Source organism: Coffea arabica, chromosome 2e (assembly GCF_036785885.1).
Source record: "Coffea arabica cultivar ET-39 chromosome 2e, Coffea Arabica ET-39 HiFi, whole genome shotgun sequence".
Lineage (NCBI taxonomy): Eukaryota > Viridiplantae > Streptophyta > Magnoliopsida > Gentianales > Rubiaceae > Coffea > Coffea arabica.
In genome coordinates, this window is record NC_092313.1 from 7,726,347 (window position 1) to 7,745,335 (window position 18,989).

Consider the following 18,989-nt stretch of genomic DNA (forward strand, 5'->3'; position numbering starts at 1 on the left):
GTGACTTTTTCTTTTTTGGTAAAAGCATGGGTTACATCAAACTATATGTATGAAAAAGATTTTTAAGTTTTAGATACAACTTAAATAAACAACATCTATTAAAGTAGACGTTGTAAAAAAAAAATTTCAATACTGGTCGCTACAGAAAAATAGTGTTAAAATATATTGATCTACGTTTTTCTAAAATATGATCAAAGTTTTTAAATGTATCGATCTATAATTTTTATAGTATGATAAAAGTGTTGAATATGACTTTTTTTACATTAGATTTATTGGTTTAAAAATATTAGATTTTTTGATCAATGAGTTATTAAGATTGCAAGGATAATATTATTGTTAATTTGTAATTTTTGATAGCGACATACAGTCTTGTGGAATTGACAAGGGGTATAAGTGAGATTTTGAAAATCGCAAGAAGATCATTTGGGGGAGAAATCTCAGAAGAGATTTGTGAAATTACTCTTTAACAAATTAACAAGAAGAGGGAAAAGAAAGGTTACATGCTTCCAATATCCTCTCAATGATTAGATAAAATAACCCTACGTCTATTCTTTCCCCACAAAACAAAATGAAAGTTCTGAAAGACCACATCCATATTTATGATCTATCCCAATCTCCCAAGAATATGAAAAGGGCGTTTATCTAGACGAGCAAAATAGCGTTTTCTAGATGCTCATGAGACGCTGAGTTGAATGATAAATCAAGTTATTTCCACGCGGAGAGCGGTAATAGGTTTCCTTTTATGTCGTCATCTTTTCTAATGTCAAACGGATAGTAAATCATTATTGTATACTCGAAACAAATTTCACGCAGTAATAATTTAATCCTGCCAGTCAAAAAATAATAATAATAATAATAATAATCCTACCATTTAGTCACTCAAATCTATTGTATTAGTGAATAAAGAAACTTCTATTGGTGGACAAATTGTAAACCTTTTTCTAGAAAGGAAAGGCGCTGGATTTTCTAGGTTACACGGTGTAGAAATTTGGTATCATGTCGCTGTAGAGCTGTACTTTGCAGGGTCATGCAACATTCAACAACTCCCTCTGTTTCCCTCCGGCCCCAGAGCACTTTTGTCACTCAATATTATGTATCCTTCTCTCTTCATGCCTGTTGATTCTAGGAAATTTCTCTGTCCATCCAGATTAATGCATAAAAGATTTCCCACGTATAAATATGCAAGAAGGGCTCGGCAGCAGTAGCAGATCACCCTACTTCTTCTTCAGAAATGGACACAGGGAGTCCGAGTAGTTACAGGAATCTTGATCAGCAGCGGATGCAGGGGAAGAAAACATCTAAAGAGAGTAAAGAGCCAATGAAGGTGAAGTACATATCGAGCCCAGTATTGGTCAATGCTAAAAATGCTGCAGAGTTCAAAGCAATTGTTCAAGAACTCACGGGCAAAGATTCTAGTGATGAGCATCACGACCACGGCAGTAGTCCTGCAGCTGCTGGAAGCAGAGCACATATGAGTGTACCCAACCAGGGGCCCTATTATTATGGTGTAACGAATGCGAAGCTCGGCCATGGAGTTGAACAATTTCAGGGCTCAAGCACCATGGAAAGCAATCAGCATGAAGAAAACGTATTCTGGAACTTTTCTGAGAGCTTATCGGGATGTGGTTTTCCATATGGATAAGGATTGTTACTACTGACTGTTTAGTGGTGGTATCATCTATCATGGCTGTAAGTTATTAGCTTGTACTTTGTAGCTTTTTACTTTCTGAACTATGATCAAGCTTCATCAGTATAATTATGTAGTAGTATTATCCACTCGTTCTTTTTAGAGTTAATTGAGGCTGGTTTAGCATACATTTTTGCCGGTCTTGTCAAGATCATGCAGCGAGGTCTTCTTCTCCCAGATTTAACTCTTCATGATCCGGGCTAGACTGGGAGAGGACGATTAACTTGACATTCATTCAGGGTTCTCTTTGCAAGATATACGGGTTTGCCCTCTCGAGTGGAGTGATCCATCATCCCAAATTAATGTGCTAGTGTTTTGGGCACACATCTCCCCACTTCCAGTCGCCTTTTTTTTTTTTTTTTTTTTTTAAAGGTTTCAGTCTCCCGCCGCCAATAAAAAGTACAGGATTGGAAGAGGAAAACTATTGGGACCTTAGAATGGGATAAAAGAATTTAATAATAACCTTTGTGTGGATTGTAATTTTTTTAAAAATAAATACTCCCTCCGTCCCACTTTGATAGTCCTGTTTTTTTTTTTCACACAGTTTAAGAAAAAATAGTTAATTTTATTGAAAAAGTAAATTTAGATTGCTATTTTTCTAAAATACCCTCACATTAAATATGGTACAATTTTATGGGAACTTGAATTGATGGTAAAAAAAGAATCAACTCTCATCAAATGAGGTAGGTTTATAGTAACAACTACTTACATTGAATAAAGGTATTTTAGGAAAATTAAAATACAACTACATTCTTCAATTGTAAAGTAGACTATAATTTGAGACAAATGAAAAAGAAATACAGGACTATCAAAGTGGGATGGAGGGAGTATATTTTTTAATCATCTTTTCATCTCTCTCGAACATTAAAATCAAACAGGCTTAATACATGGATAGTCAAAAGTGCTAATTATGTCCCACAACTCACGTAGTCACATAGGGAAACTGACACGAGAGTAATTTTCGAGGTGGAAAACTAGTGATTAGCGACGGAAAACTGACAAATAAACTAAACTAGACAGCTGTATGATGATCTGGATTCATTTTGACTGCGATTGTGTTAGGCACGTATATATATCCCCACATGTGAATTGCATCTGCCCAGACGCCGGCGTCATTCATCCGTCCATGTAGAATTAAGAGGTCAGAATATTATTAGTAGAATTTTCCTCAGGTCATATGAAGATTAGATTTTCTAGAATTCCAAATCACATTGCCCAAAATCCGCCTAACACGTGCTCATATCGTCTAAGCTCCCTTTTAATCACAAGTACATCTAAATCAAAGCTCATAGTTTAACCAAGTGATCCACCACCCATTTTGGCTAGAGTGAATAGTGATTTTTTTTTTTTTTTTTGGGAGGTGGGTAAGCGAACAAATTTCTACTCTATCGACATACTACTGGAACACATTAATATTCAGTTTCTGTTGGGTGAAATTGTTATGATAGCTATTTCTTGAAATATTACTCTACATGATTTTATCGACATACTGTAATATGATTTTATCGACATACTGTAATATTATATTTCAACAACTTTTTACTATACATGATTTTTTTGAAAAATGTATATTTAAAATTTTATTGAAATATTTTAGGAAGGAGGAAGAAAAAAAGGTAGAGGGAGGAGAGAGGAGGCGGAGACGGGTGGTGGTGAAAAAAAAAAAAAACAGAGATGGTAAAATTTATTTTTATTAGGTGTATTCGAGATTGTTATATTTGAAGTATTTTTGAGTGTTTTCACAATATTTGTTAAGAGTATTTTAACGCAGCATTGTATTTAAAACACCTGTCCTGTCTTTGAAAAACAAGGCAGCCAATTCATAAAGATCGCTTTCCCTCACAAATCGGCAAATGAACTCCCCTCGAAGTAACGACCTTCATGTTCGGCTGATTACATTTCGGTTTGTCAACTGGCTGCTTGACCCTTGAACGTAAATACAAACTCCTAGTAGTTCGAAGTTTCCCAAGTAAACATCATGCATCAAGACCAACTGTATATGGTAGACTGTGGAATAGACAATAATGTATGGCTTATATTGAAGCTCGCCTCTTTCCTCCTCGTTCAGAGGATGCTAGTCAAACACATGCCCGATAAAACTGTGCCCCACTTGTTCCCATCTGCTGCTGAGTGCTCTATCCTCCCGGACACGAAAACAATATGCACCCACGGATAATTGCGGCCAGTATCATCTCTCAAAATTTCATGATTGAATTCTGCTAATAAATTTTCTGCACGTCTGTCCAATTTCCTCGATGTTTCTAAAGAAAGAAGCTGTATGTTGACGTCCTAGTGATTAAGAACTGAATTCAAGGATTATGACGTGCGGTACATTGCACTGAGATTCGAGAACAAGGCGTTCCATCGAAATCTATTGCATCCCCAACGTGAACTGCAGGTTCCCCGAGAGTTCAGCACAACAGTTTTGTTGGGTGTGCTTCAGCTGTACTCAGATTGGACCAGCAAATTAACTGTGGGTAGGATCCTAACACTTCTAAATCACAATGCACCCGTTGATCCACTTAGCCATACATCTGAATCTGCTACATAGCAATAATTGAATCACTAATAGGATCAGAACCAACTTCAAACTAGCGATAAAATTTCACAGCTTCACACACCCCACAAATTGGGCAGTACAATTCCTGTAAAGGCCACGCCAGATACGTACTTGAAGTAAGAGACCATACCATAAGCAGAATTCAAGAGAGTAATGATCTATACTATATTACTGGCTGCTATTAAACAAAGCTTCTGCTAAAAGATTTCGCAGGCAAAATAAAGTACTACACGACAAATGACACTAAACAATTTACATATTACACTAACACAAGATGCAAAGCCTCATTTCTTAAATTGGTGATAATCAAAGGCTTGACAGTTACAACCTCATGTTTCGTACCAAATTACAACTAGGTCACTTGACTAGTTCTTTTCACCATTGAACACCTGTCTAAAAGTTCCTAGGTCCAGGTGTTACGCCCAAGTAGGTCTACCCATCTTTTAGCTTAATTTCCATCATCAGCTGATTTCAAGTAAAGAGTCTCGCTCGCATCACCATTGTGGCCTCCTGAGCTGCCACCTCTCCCCTCAGCAGACATAGCACCTCCCAAATCATGCTTGCTTCCACTACTCATTCCCCTTGCAGCCACTTGCAAGCCCTCCCCGGCTGTGCCACGACCAAAGTCAGGAAAGCCTCCACCTCCAAGAACGCCACTGCTTCCGGCACCATGCGCCTCGCCTTGCAGAATGTGAATTCCGCTGCTTCCTCCAGGACTCATCCCAAGCTGGCTGTGCAAAGCTTGCTGCTGTTGCAGTGCAGAAAATGGCTGTTGGCCATACAGCATGGAGGAACGTGCTGCCATCAGTGATTGTGGCGTCATCTGTTGAGCTTGTTGGTGCTGTAGGTAGTGTGGGCCAGGCTGCACAATGCCAACGGGAGGGAACTGCTGGAAACAAAGAAAAGGGGAACCATATATCAATGAAAACAACTCCGGAACTGAATTAGCATTCCAAATTCAAGAACTAGACTCCATGACATCAAAGCTCCCAAAAAACCAAAGACTTGTTGTATAAACAAATGAAATGTCACGAGCATCATTAAATCCAGGGCCAACACATACAAAAATTTTCAAGGCAATAAGCACTGCACATAAGTAACATTCATATCACGCAAGTGATCATGACTAGGTGCATGTTCTTAGTTCGCAGGGTTACTTGCTGCCAAAGATTTCGATTTGCGAGGTTAGTACCTGAGAATGCATGGCTGGAGGTTGAGGTTGTGAATCAGCAATAGCAGCAAGGTACATTAGATTTCTCTGTAGCTTTGCTTGGTTCCTGTACCACTAAAAGAATTAGTTATCTGCCGCATAAAAATCTTTCCTGATGACGGAGAAGGTTGGAAGTGATCAAGCCTCAAGTTTTATACCATGTGGTGCCGTATCAATGGCATGCGCTTGAGGATGCAAACTAAAAGTAAGTCATTTGCTCTAAATAACTAGTAACAACAACAAATTTGAATGTAAAGCACCAATGAAGGAAAATTTAATTATTCTGTGTAGCATGATTTCTAATGCTTGAAAAAAAAAACCAATTTTCCCCTACAAACCCGCAAGTTTTTTCTCCCAAAACCAAGCAAAATTACAAGCGACACAGCATGAAGGAGAATTTTACAACAGCACACTACTTTTCTTAAAAAAAAAAAAAAAACAGGTTAAGCTTGTAAGGAAGTTGATGCCAAATCAAGCAATAAGTCACGGTTCAAATTCAAAAGTCAAGATTATAGAATGTTTTCCATAAGAGACTGCAATAATTCAGCTAAATCGCTTTATTTAAGAATGAGCCAAAGAAAGAAAAGTGTGAGCTGGGGAGATCTTTTTATTTCTCCCCCATACCATACAGACAACTGTAAGCCAAAGATCTTTTTGTCTCCTAGACAGACAAGTATAACCTAAAGAAAGAGATTAATGGGTATAACTACCAAACAACCATCATCTTCTTATTTTCTATCCTATTCTCCCTTTTTATTCGTTTACAAAAGCTAGGAAAGCCCACCAATGTTACATTATCTCATCTTCAGCTGTCATCAACCTCAAATTAGATGAAAGACGTAACATATAACGATTGAATTCAGATGTACAGTTATACTGCAAATATTTTCAGGACATGGTAGAATAGAAGTAAGTTATTCTTGATGCTGGTGAATTCTTAAACTAGTCAGATGATAACAAGCTAAAACTTTTTACTCACTCTGCGCACTCGCTCAGTTTTCCTGAGTTTTGACTCTCAACAATCTTCAGGATTAAGGATTTGTTCTCATCCAAAAACTGCGAATTACACAAAAACGACAAGAAAATCAAGTAAGAGAGGGAACAAAATAGTTGATACAATTTCTATACTAGAAAACTAGGAACGCAGCGAAGTTCAAGAATCACTTTGCTCCATACTTCAACCATAAAAGTACAACCACACAGAACCGTTGCATCTGGCTACATCCATTTTTTATATGCTGAAACCCTTTCCCATTCAGTGGCATATGAAACACTTACTATGAGACTCTAACTTACCTACTACGATCATTTTAGCGAAGTTTAACATAGGTAAAGTGAATGGAAAAACACGTACCACAAAGCAGACGACTACAAGTCGGGCCAAATTCTTGGTTGATTGTAGCTTAGTAGAAAGCATGTGATATGCACCACTTAAGTACCCAGTAGGGTAAAAGGTTTCTCAGTGAAGCTCCGATAGCTACATGATTTCATTGATTTAAGCCAAAGTTCTCAGATCTCATGTTCCACATGGAAGTAACATACTCTCAGAAAATAAGAAAGTGAAGTTTCCTCGAGATGCAAAAGGAATTGAGGGGGTATTTCACACATACGAAAATGAGAATCATGTCCTTAAAGTTTAGTTGATTAGCCTTTAGCCAGATCGATTGTCGCCATAAGCAAGTCATGGCGTAAACATTATCATATATGCCGAGTATATGAATAGTAGTCACATTTAACAAGGAAGATTTGTTAATGTAGCCATTTCAAACAAGTCTCAATTTTGTTCTCGAGTGTCAGAGATGATCTTTATGCACTATTTAACTATTCAAATATCCCTCGGTATGATTTGAATCCTATCTTGAGGTAGTCGTGGCATCAACTGCCAAATGCACATGCAGGGATTTGTGCCATATAAGAACATAAGCTTTTGCCAAGACGAAAGCTGCAGCACGGTGTCCAACAATGCAAAATTAAAGGAGGCTCTTGGTTCACCACCTTACGCAAGATATTTCTTTTGAATAAAATAAGAAATACATGCATAAATCGAAAAACAAACAACACAAGGTGGTGAAAAATGATACATCCTGAGCAGATGAATTGCTAGTCCTTTTATGGACCATTTTTCTGAGGGAGAACTTTTGGTTTTTTTTTGGGGGGGGGGGGGGGGGTGTAACAAGATAACTAAAGCCACATTATCCATCCATATGAAAAGCAGTGGCAAAATCCTGACCCAGACTTACAACAGCGGGAGGACGAAAACACAATCTCTTCAAGTCATAGAAACAACTACAAAGATAACAAAAATAGCTTTTTGAAGAACCGTACAAGCCAAAGAAAGACCAGGTGATGAAGGGGGTTTTATGTCGATAGTAACCTAACATCATGCCGGCCCGAAGAATATCTCAAAACTCTTCACTATAATAACACTATATAATATAGAGAGACAGAAGACAACAGGCTAAAGAACAGGAGGAAGCCAAGTTGAAAGCTCTATCTTTAGCTGAATAAATGGAAAATAAGAAATATGTAGGCAACAGAAAGAAAAGACATTCTTGTAGACTTCTGTATGGTGTCTTTAAAGAAAATAGTATCTAAGCACACAAAAACAGGTGATGAGCACAACCACCCCCATAAAGTACCTCCTCTAAGGACTGATTAGAGAAGGAAATGATACCAACAGCCTAAGGACCACGCTGTCAACTCAAATAAACAAGAAATGAAGAATGAATGGTTTGGTATCCAAGAATTAAGAATCAGACACAACCCAAAAATCCTATTAAAAAGTGAAGGCAGATACTATATATAGCAGAACCTATCAAACAAGTGAAACAGTTATTTCCAGAAAGTAGATATCCACTAAAAGCATAAACCAGGAGAAGAGTAACACGAACTGAGCGCAAAGTAGGTCAAATGGCAGAAAGGCCAACTGAATGAGAAACAGCTGCAGCTGCAGCAGCCAGCAGAGAAGCAAAAAGACAGAGAGTAAAGGGCAGATAGGCAGAGAGGAGAAGAAGAGAAGAGAAATGGAGGACCTGCTGAATATGATCAGTAGTAACGTTGCTTGGATAGTAGGCTGCCATCATGGGCTGCATCTGCATCAGGTGCTGCTGCATTTCTTTCTTATATACTACCACCCAACCACACACACAACACACAACACACAATACGCACCACACACCACACACAACACACACTTGTGAGTTGTTTGTATGTCTCTCTCTCTCTCTCTCTATACGTGTTTCTGTTTATTTATGCACATATGAAGCAAGCAAGAAGTATCTTTTTCACTGTATAGGAAAACTGAGAAGAGGGCAGCAATGCAGAAGAAATATGGCCCCCCACCCCTCCTCTTTGCGGTTTATCTGTTCACAACTTCACTTGAGTTGCACAGTGCAAACACTCTTCAGACTTAAGAGTTTACACACTAAAATGGACACCAAACAGTAACAAAAGGGCAAATTCTATCTGTACTGCCGAATGCCCAGCGGTGATAATTGCAGTCTACTCTTCTCACTCACTCACTCACCGTGCCACTTCGTGAAAGAGGAAATCCTGAAAAAAAATTTCTTTTTCTTTTTTTTTTTCACATTTGTCAGACACATTATAGTATGCAAATTCAAACATGTATATCAAGTCAATTTGTGATAATATCTGGACCCGGTTTAAGCGGTGCATCTTAAATCATTTGGCTTTCAGCTTTTGTACTTGGATTCGAGTTTTTGAAAGTTTTTTAAGAAAAATACATAATTACAGAAAAACTTTTTAAATATTATTCAGTTTATATCATAAACATAATTTTTAATCACAAAAAATATTATAATATTATTCTAAATCATTTTTCCTAAATAATCTTTTATGCAAATATATATGTATATCGTATATTAGGAAATGCTAAGTAAATATTTTGATTAAGAAAAAGGAGCAATCCCTATGATAGTGCCCAATTCTGCAATACCTAAATTCAATCCGCTCTTGCTGCGCGGACACTTAATATTCAAAAATAAATGATTTCTAAACTGTACCTTTTTAGTACTTATTTTGGCTTTTTCTAATATTGTGTGGGAGCTATCAAAAATATCATTTTTTATTGTGATTTTTCACGTGAAACATTGATTACAGTACATTTTTTTTTATAAAAATTTCTAAAAATTACAATCCAAATGCTGCAATTATTGATAGCTGCTAATTCGCCTCAAAATAAAATCCTACACAAGATCCCAATTAAGATTTGCCAAATATTTAGTAAATGTTTGTGAAGCCTTTGTAGCTAAGATGAGCTACTGCCACAAATTTGAAAGCATTTTAATTTTAAAAAAAATTACACCATTAATAAGAGGGGAAAATGGAGAAAAGTAAAAAACAAAAAAAAAAAAGGGAATGGAATGAAAAGGTGACTCACTTTTGGAGGGGTTTGGTGCGGTGTTTTCTATAAAAACACACACACAATCAAGTCTAGAAAAAGTAGGTCACGTGATGAGATGATGATAAAAAAAAAAAAAAAAAAAAGGTGAATCTAAAATTGTACACATATAACCATGCAAGACAATGCCTGTTGGTCTTTGGGCCACGCTCGGTCCAACTCTGATTGGTCACTTACTTAGGTGATGACGTCCGGGATTTGTTTTGAGATATTCGAGGCCTCCATAAACCCGTCAGGTTCCCCCGTTACCCCCACGCGCCGATTATTTTGGCTGTTTCATTGCCCGGTTGGAACCCCACGCTCCTCAGCTGTGCCTGGGGTTTAGGTATTCGACGCGTCGCGGAATTCAAAGCAGTGTTAAAGAGGGCTTTGTACGAGTTGCTGCTGAGACTTTTACGAGGCCTGTGAAGGGTCGGATACTCGGATTCGGTCGGGAACAGTCACTTTCAAATTCAGACCCGATTAGTACAATTTAGGATGGATATAGCGTCGGGCTATTATTGCTTGACCGGTCATCAGTGTGCTGTAAATAAAGTTCAATCAGCTGAACGCAAATCCAATTTGGACTCCTATTTGGAGAATCCGACCGTAACTGGACAGGAGGTTAGTTTGGACCGTAAGTTATTTGAAATATTTTTACTATAGTACTTTTTATGTTGTGATGTATGTGAGATAAAAAAATAATTAAAAAAATAAAAAAATATATTAAAAATTATAATGATAATGTAAATAAATATATTTGAGAAAATAATCAGATGTCCAAACAAACCCGATTTTCTCACGATTTCTCAAGTCATGCGTGATCTATAATCCGAGCCTGAGGGAGAGAGCATCGGTCAAGCTCTTTTAGGCGCAAACCGGAGTATTAAATATGAATGGATATGATCTGACTTTGCCGAGCTCTTGTGCAGCCGTGCCCGGGTCAATAAGAAATCTAGTACTACTGTGTACATTCCACGCCTTCCGGTGCTTCTTTTCAAACTATTTAGTTTGTAGGAAAAAAAAGGTAAATTCAAACAAAGCCAGAGGGGCAAATATCTGAATTTATTATGTTGTGGTCAAGATTTACTCGATTTTACGATTACGGGTTTATTTCTGACCTTTTAATAGAGCCTTTGCAATTACTAAACTCTATTGCATTTTTGCACCACATCCATATTAATATAATAAATAAGATTAAACTTATATACACTGTAATATATATGTTAATGTCTTTTGATACTTGCCATATGTGAAAAATAAATAAATTTTAAATTTAAAACAAGTCAACTTAGTTTGAGTTGGCCACCAAGGCGATATTTAAAGATTTCATTGGACGTAGGTCGAGAGAGAGTTGATCTCTCGATTTGCAATCTTATCCAGGTTTTCTTAAAAATTTTAACTGCGTGTACAATGGCATTCGGCTGGTTCAGTAGCAATTCAACCCACTTTGGTTTTGACTATCTCTTTGGAATCGACAAAAAAGATAAAATTTAAATTTAAATAGAAATTAAGAGTCATGCATCCAATAAATGTTAGTATATACACATTGAGTATGTTTAAATAAAATATTATTTAAAATAAGTAATATAGTATTTTTTTATGATATAATGTGTGAGAGATAAAAAAAGTGACTATAAAGATCAAAAAAGGAAGTTGTAAAATGTATTTATAAGATAAGCAAAATAACATTTGCAAATAATGGCTATTTAAACACATCAAATGGGTTTATTTGAATTTAATTTATTTATTTATTATTTAACTGCATCATCAACATATCTTTCAATCAACTTTTTATACTGTCAACAGTCTTTTTATCTCGCATATTATATCACTCTAAAAGTACTACTATAATTTTATTCCAAGTAAAATTTTCAAATAACCTGCTATCCAAACACATAAATCTAGGTTTGGATTGTAAATGTTTTAGTTACATCATGCAATGTATTTTATAATTATTTTTTATCTCACATACATCATATTATATAAAGTGTTATTTTCAATTTTTTTCCTAAATAACCTCCTATTCAAACAGACCCCAGTCGCAGCCCTTCATTTCAAATCAGATGCTGATAATGAAAATTTATTAAAAAAAAAAAAGGTTCACATGCCTGGGAAACTCAAGCTTGCAAATAGCCAAGGGAGGAGCAATGGGCAATGGGGTATTTGCCTATAAATCGCTGCGCTGGTCCTAGGCTAGTAGTACTAGTCCTAGTCCCAGTAGTCCTGCATGAGCAGCTTGCAGAAGGTACGACTCTGAAACTGCTACACCTTCAGACAACGAGCCATTGTCACCGAAAAAGCAAACTACTTAAAACCCGCTTTCGACAGCTCGACTCATCCCTAACCTTTTAGGGCTTGTAGAGGGAAATTCTGGAACTGATGAGTTGGTCAATGGGGTTGGTCAAACTCAAGAACATGCCGTTGCTGGGAAGTTGGGTGGTATTTCTTCAACCTTTTTCAACAGTACAACAGAACCCTTTGTTTGGATTCTACAAACTATTGGAGGGAATCTGGCTGGGTCAATAACTCTTTACTAATATTCGAATCAAATCATCAAAACGTTGTACAAATGTGACGAGTGCCGCAAGGGATGAGGCCTTTACTTGTTATCAGTGGATATGGATAACTCAATTCTTGATATAAATTGATTGTTTTTCGAACTTATTGCTTTTAACATTTTTAAGCAAAACTCCCAAAATTTCTAGTTTGTTTGTTGATTTTTATTTATTTGCATCATTAACATATTTTTTTAATTATCATTTTATTTCACATACGTCACATCAAAAATATGTTACAGTAATTTTTTTTTTTTCAAAAAATTATCTCAAATAATCTATTATCCGAACACATTTATTTACTTTTCGAATCCATACATTTGTATATTAATCTTTACATATATAATCTCAGCGCATAAAATGCACTCTTAATTGGCACTAGTAACTATGAAGTCTCTTTTTTTTTTTTTTTTCTGACGCAGGAGGTGTCCGGGTCAATCCTTACGGGTCCGACTAATCCCCCTGCGCTTCGGGGGAGGAGGCCCCACTCCTCGCTAAAGGCGTAAACAACGAGACTCGAACTTTGGTTGCCAGGTAAGTAGCCATACCATAAAGAGGGGGAGCGCACCGTCCGAGCTACCCGTGGAGGCAGTAATTATGGAGTCTCTATTCTACCATGTTCCGACCCTTTTTTTATCACTACACTTTTGCTTGTACTATTTTTCTTTTATTATTTCAATTTCTTTTTTGAGTTCTTTTAATTTTTTGTTATTTCATTTTCTCTTTTTTAGTGAGTCTGTTAATCATGTATAATTGATTTTTTTTTGGTCAACGTGTATAATTGATTTGTTAATAAGGCCATTTAAATGATTGTATGTTTTTTTTATGAAAGTGCTATCGGTGAAGAATTTGTAAGAATTCTCACAAATAATCTGATTTGTAAGAATCTCCATAAGCAATTAGTCACAAAGTATGTCTTAAGGAGTGCCTGTAATTGAACCAAAACTAATTCAAACTTTTTTTTAGTAAAAAAAATCAAGAGGAGAAATAAGTAACCCTATCTTCTAGCACAGCTATGACGTACTCAACAGTAGTTTGCATGTATAGACTGGAATTGAATAACTTGATTAATTGTATCTGACCGGACAAATTACCCACTTGATATCAAATTAGGCTCAGTAAACTTGAACTAAGATACCTCAAAGAACGAGAAATAGGTCCGTTAGAGAAGACACAGAGAGATTCTCATTTGTTTTTCTCTTCTTTTACTCTCTAATTGAATGTGATTGGCATGTCCGCATGAAGACAGAATTTAGTGTAATTTATAGTGAGCTATGTACTAGTAAACCAAATTAAACAAAAGAGTTTCAAAACTCTATTTTTTTGTGTAGGTTAAGGGATCAAATCTCTTGACTTGCATTCTAAAAAATTCAGACTTTTCTAGAAAAAGTTTACCAGCGTGTGCGTAGGCATCCGTATGAAATGGTGGTAGTTTAATTCCTTTCGAATTTTTCTTGGATCTCTTTAGATATCCCTTCCCCTAGTATAGAGTAGGAATATGTTTAAAATTGATTCTATCGTATCCGAAAAAAAGGATTAAAGGTGCAAATTTTTTTTTGACCAACAATTAAACATGCCTTCGTGCTTAATTGCTCTTAGCATACTTTTGCCAAGTGCCTTAGCTTGGCAGTCAAAAGATACGTCTGCAGGAAAACCTTTGGATAGAGTACTGTTTGTTTGTAGGGAAGAGTGCGAGAAAGTGAAGAATTTTATTTTTTTTTTTTCACGTACGCAGTCAAAATAGTTATTATTAATTTTTTTTCCACGTATGTTTGGTTAGCCGGAATGTTGAAAATTTTCCTTGCATTTTGTGTCCTGTAAAACTTGCAGGATTTTGAAAAAAAAAAAAACAATTAATTACTCACAGAAATTCATACGGGGCTATGTACAGTAGTAAACCATATGAACGTTTACTGATGAAACGTGTCCTCGTGGTTAATTGCTCTTAGCTAGAGGTGGCAAAATGGGCGGGATGGGCGGGATTTGCTTGAGTTTGAGATGGAACCGAGTCATATGGGTTTGGGCCCAACCTTACCCATATGTGTTTTGGGACTAACTTGGGCGGGATCATTTTGGGATGGGTTTAGATTGATCCCGCCCAATACCCAAATCCATTTTCTACATATTTTTTTTCCTTTAATTCATTTTTTATTTTTATATAATTTTAATATTTTTGATTTATTAAATTTCTTTTAGTTTTATTAAATAAACATGCAAGTGCTTTATACTCAAGATTCCCACCAAAAATTGGATTAACAAATAAAGGAAAAGATAGATATACAGCCATATTCCAACATATATCAAGATGGCCAAGGTCCTTAGGATGTTGAATATTTATCCTTATCATTGTCCAAGGATGACAGGTCTAAACTAACTGAAATGCTGGAAATTCTTGTGGATAATGACTAGAAAGACTACTAGATTATATTCGCTGGTATGACTATAAAAATTGTTAAAGATAATTTTTGAATCTAAGATTCCGTTTGGATTGACTTTTTTTTCAAAAAATAAGTTTTTCAAATACAATGTTACAGTAATATACAATAACTCAAGAAACATCCCATCCATATTAATATATCAAATATTTCAAAAAAATTTTATAGTAAAAATTTTTCATATACACTGCTACAATAAAATATTTCAAAAACACCTACCAAAAACAGCTAATCCAAACGGAGCCCTTGCCATTTGAGCCCAATGGGTACCCAAGTATTTCCCATCCTTTCCCATTCATTAATGGGTATAGTTGGGATGTGTCCCAACTTAAACCCAATACCAAATTATAATACCCATCCCGCCCAAAGTTCCTTTGGGCATGGGTAGCCCATTGGGACTTGGGACAAATTGCCAGCTCTACTCTTAGCATACTTTTGCCAAGTGTCTTAGCTTGACGTTTAAGGCAATTCCTGTTAGTCAAAAGTTACGTCTGCATGAAAACCTCAATAATGTTTATTCGCAGGGAATAGTTATTTTTTCTTTCATGCATGTTTGCCTATTCAGAATATTGAAAAATTTCCTTGCAATCTGTGTCTTGCAAAATTTGGAAGATTTTGAAAAAAAAAAAGTTAATTACTTGCAGAAATTTCAATGACCGTTACTATCTATCATTAACTTCCTATATTTATTCAATACGTTTCTTTCTTAGGAACTAAACTTGCACCAAACCCAACTTATCATTCCTTAGATGCGTATAAAATCAAGAAATAAAAGATTCTAATCGTCATCGCACTCATCACATCAATGCTCATTTACGATTAGCTGCTTTTCCTGCAGACTTATTAGAAAAATTCAAATCTACACATATTCCTCGCCCGGACTTAAAATTTTGCAAGATCCCACCTTGAAATTAATCAGAATGTGAATTAAATTCGTCATGGCATGGAGAGCCCGAAGAACAAAAGGGCAAGCTAGCCTTTTCTTGCTTGCTTTCGAGGATGGTATCATGTGAACAGTATTGTGATGGGGAAGGAAGAATGGGTCCAAAAATTGTGGCCTGACTTCATTGAAGGGGGTGCCAAAAGAATTGAGGAATTTGACAACCGAGCAAAGGCAAGGGAAGGGAGTTTTTGGTGGGATATTAAGTAAAGGGGTGCGTGCACTATGACAAAATTCACATGTAGCACAACTTTCTATTTTCGTGTAAGACAGGCACGGCATTTTGCCCCCAGCTTTGCCTGGTAAATTGCAATTATATGTACTTGTAAATTTTTTTTTCTCTCTTTTCTTGTTGCCATGTGACTTGACAAAGGGACACTTCCCTTGGGGCCAAGGACACTAATTAATACATTTTGACTCTCCCACTCCCCCTCATTTTGGTGAGTACTATTCATCATGGACCAAAAGCATATGCAGTGAGGATTGGAGTAAAATCGTGGTTCAAATTTTGCTTGCTCATTTTTTCTGGTCTTCACCTTTGATTTCCAAACTTCCCAGTCTTGTGCTTTGGCAAAGGAAATTTTTTTTTTTTTGCAAAACCATATTAGATTTTAAAAAGCAAATAAATAAATATTTACAAGAGATTATTATGTCCAAGATGATTTTGTGAATTACTTAATCAAGCTTGAAAAGCAAATAAGAACATGGATGATGGACCAAGTCTTTTTTGGGGCTTGAAAATTGTACAGTCAAAACACGACACACAATAAACGTTGGTAAACTTGGTGAGCCTCTATCAGACGGACCCTTGAGTATAATAGTAGTGAAGGCAACAACGCAAGCAATTGACCGCCAGATCAGGTGTTCCTGTGTGGTATTATTTATTTCTTGAATGCGGCTTCCTTCCCATTTGCATATATATAATAATGTATCAACAGTTTGCAAATAGTAGTAGTAATTGAATTTGTGACGGGTGCCTATTTGCAGTTTGTCCCAGATATCTGGGCAAAGTGATCCAAGATTATTCCAAATATGTCTGGGAAGATTACGTCGCGGAGTTGTGGGGGAAGAAGGAAGGAAGAAAGCAAATAAACTACACATGGATACATGTGGGAAAATCATGCATCTTCATGACATTTAAAACTGAAAGAGGGATAAAACAATTAAACGAATTGTTTAGTTTGTTTATAAAAGAGTAATACAGCATCAAACATCAGTACAAAATGCGAAAGTAACGGTTATCTCTTGAGGTTACCCAACCCAACCACACCTGTGGATCATCGATGGTTGTTCCTCGAGTACAAATGAATCAAGTTTTTTTTTTTTTTAAAAAAAGAAAAGTGTCTGGAGCCCAAACTGGTAACCATGTCCGTCAGCATCTACATTTGAGAGTCTTTACAAAATTTACTATGATATTTTTAATAAGTTATTGTCAAATATCTTTATGATTGGTAAAGCTGATCAAGAACTCGATTGATCTTTCTTTGAATGGTCAGGATCAGGACCATGCTGTTTGGAAGCTGTTCCGGATTGAACCTTGACCTCTGGAAAGGCCTGGGGTGCATTCCCGGCCGCATGGGCACCAGAGTTCACTTCATTTTGAGCCAAAGTACAACGTCCGTGGCTCGTTCCGGGAATGAATGTGCAAGGATTTGAACTGGGATTGCCCACAGGACCACCCTTGGGAAGAGATTGAATAATGAGGTTTTTCTTGAACCACAAATCTCCCTGTAGCGGCCTCATTGCTCCAACTCCTTGAAAACTGATTAGTGTAATGAACAACGTTACACCCATGAAAATGCATGTTTTCTTCGAGAAGAAAGTACGTTGGGAAGCTGCCATCTTTTAATTCTGATGAGCAAAACCAGGAAATCTGTCTTTTTCCTGCTGTGATTACTCTTGATGATGATCTTCTATTCGATCTCCTCGTGTCGTCAGAGGAAATGTTTAGGATTTTCTGAAAAGAGCAAGTGATTGGGATGTGTTTTGGGACTTGGAATGAATGACGATCAGAGGAGTACGAGGGACATATATATACACATGGATATTGAGAATTCATTCATGCAAAGTTAAAAGCCTTTGGTGTGAAGTGCAGGGAGTTGACTGACGAACCGCGCTTTGAAGATTGACAAGTAATATGGTCCAAACTGGAAAACACGCGATCGATAAATATATGCTTGAACTTGAAAATCAACCCGGTCAGGTCGTGCATTATTCTATAAAACATTAGAATCAGTCTCATTCTTGCTTCCCAAAAAAAAAAAAAAAAAGAGAATTAGTCTCATTCTTGTAACAGCGACTTCATGTATTTGACCTTTTTAAGGAAAATTAAATAACTATTTGCCTGCTGTCACTCTTTTCGAAAGCAATAATACAATAAGATAAAAATCTATAGAGGCCCCAGTTCTTTGAGCTAAAACATGCACGGGATCCATGCCGCATTGGATTGCTATTTTCTAACTTAACATTTTATGTGAATATATTTTTAAATCATCTTTTTATTTTACATACATTAAATTATTACAGTACTTTTTTTTTTTTTTACAAAAACTTTAAAAAAAAAAGCAATTCAAACGGTGGCACAAGCACAGGTAACACCACTGTTGAATTGTTGAACCTAGAATCCAGGCATATACAAATCCTGGAGGTGGATATACTAGTAATTGGAAAATATAGTATTGTGTTTAGATTATTTAGAAAAAAAAAATTCAGACTAATATCGCAGCTCATTTTGTGATCTAATTTATGATATGATGTGAGCAAAAAAAAATTATTTTTATTTTTCTTTTTTTGCAAAAATTAGTTATTTAATATTTTTTTTCCATTCATCTGACACCATTTTCTACCACTTGAATAAGTAAATGTTGACATTTTGTGAGTCGATCTCAATCAAGGGAATTACGTTAGAACATCAAGAATCAGTTCTTGAAATAATATATGTATATATATGCATGTTCCTAGTCTCTTTGGTGTTTTCTCTACGTGAGAAAAAAAAAAGTGTGCGGAAAATTGGAAGCTGGTCCAATTTCTAGTCAATATTTGTTTTGATCACAATAGTTAAGTCGACCTCGCATGTCTGACGCGACTGGCAATATGAGAATCCTAAACCGTAGGTAACCTCATTAACATATTGGATGAGCTATGGCATAAATCTAATATTCAATGTTGGACAAAATCTCTTGCCGCAAAAAAGAACGAAT

At 36.2% G+C, this 18,989-nt stretch overlaps 1 protein-coding gene across 2 annotated transcripts; it reads right to left on the bottom strand.

Moving 5' to 3' along the window:
• Positions 1–4,379: 4,379 nt before the first annotated feature.
• LOC113730615 (GRF1-interacting factor 1-like) lies at positions 4,380–8,898 on the bottom strand. Of its 2 annotated transcripts, none has more exons than XM_027255417.2 (4): positions 8,490–8,898; positions 6,437–6,513; positions 5,440–5,524; positions 4,380–5,133 (listed from the first exon to the last, which is right to left on the bottom strand). In XM_027255417.2, exons 1-4 carry the CDS (start codon positions 8,568–8,570, stop codon positions 4,696–4,698), a joined length of 681 nt encoding a protein of 226 aa, XP_027111218.2. In that variant the 5' UTR covers positions 8,571–8,898; the 3' UTR covers positions 4,380–4,695. The 2 variants fall into 2 exon arrangements, with proteins under 2 accessions (XP_027111218.2, XP_027111217.2); XM_027255416.2 differs by having other exon boundaries at positions 4,380–5,136; positions 8,490–8,896.
• Positions 8,899–18,989: the final 10,091 nt, after the last annotated feature.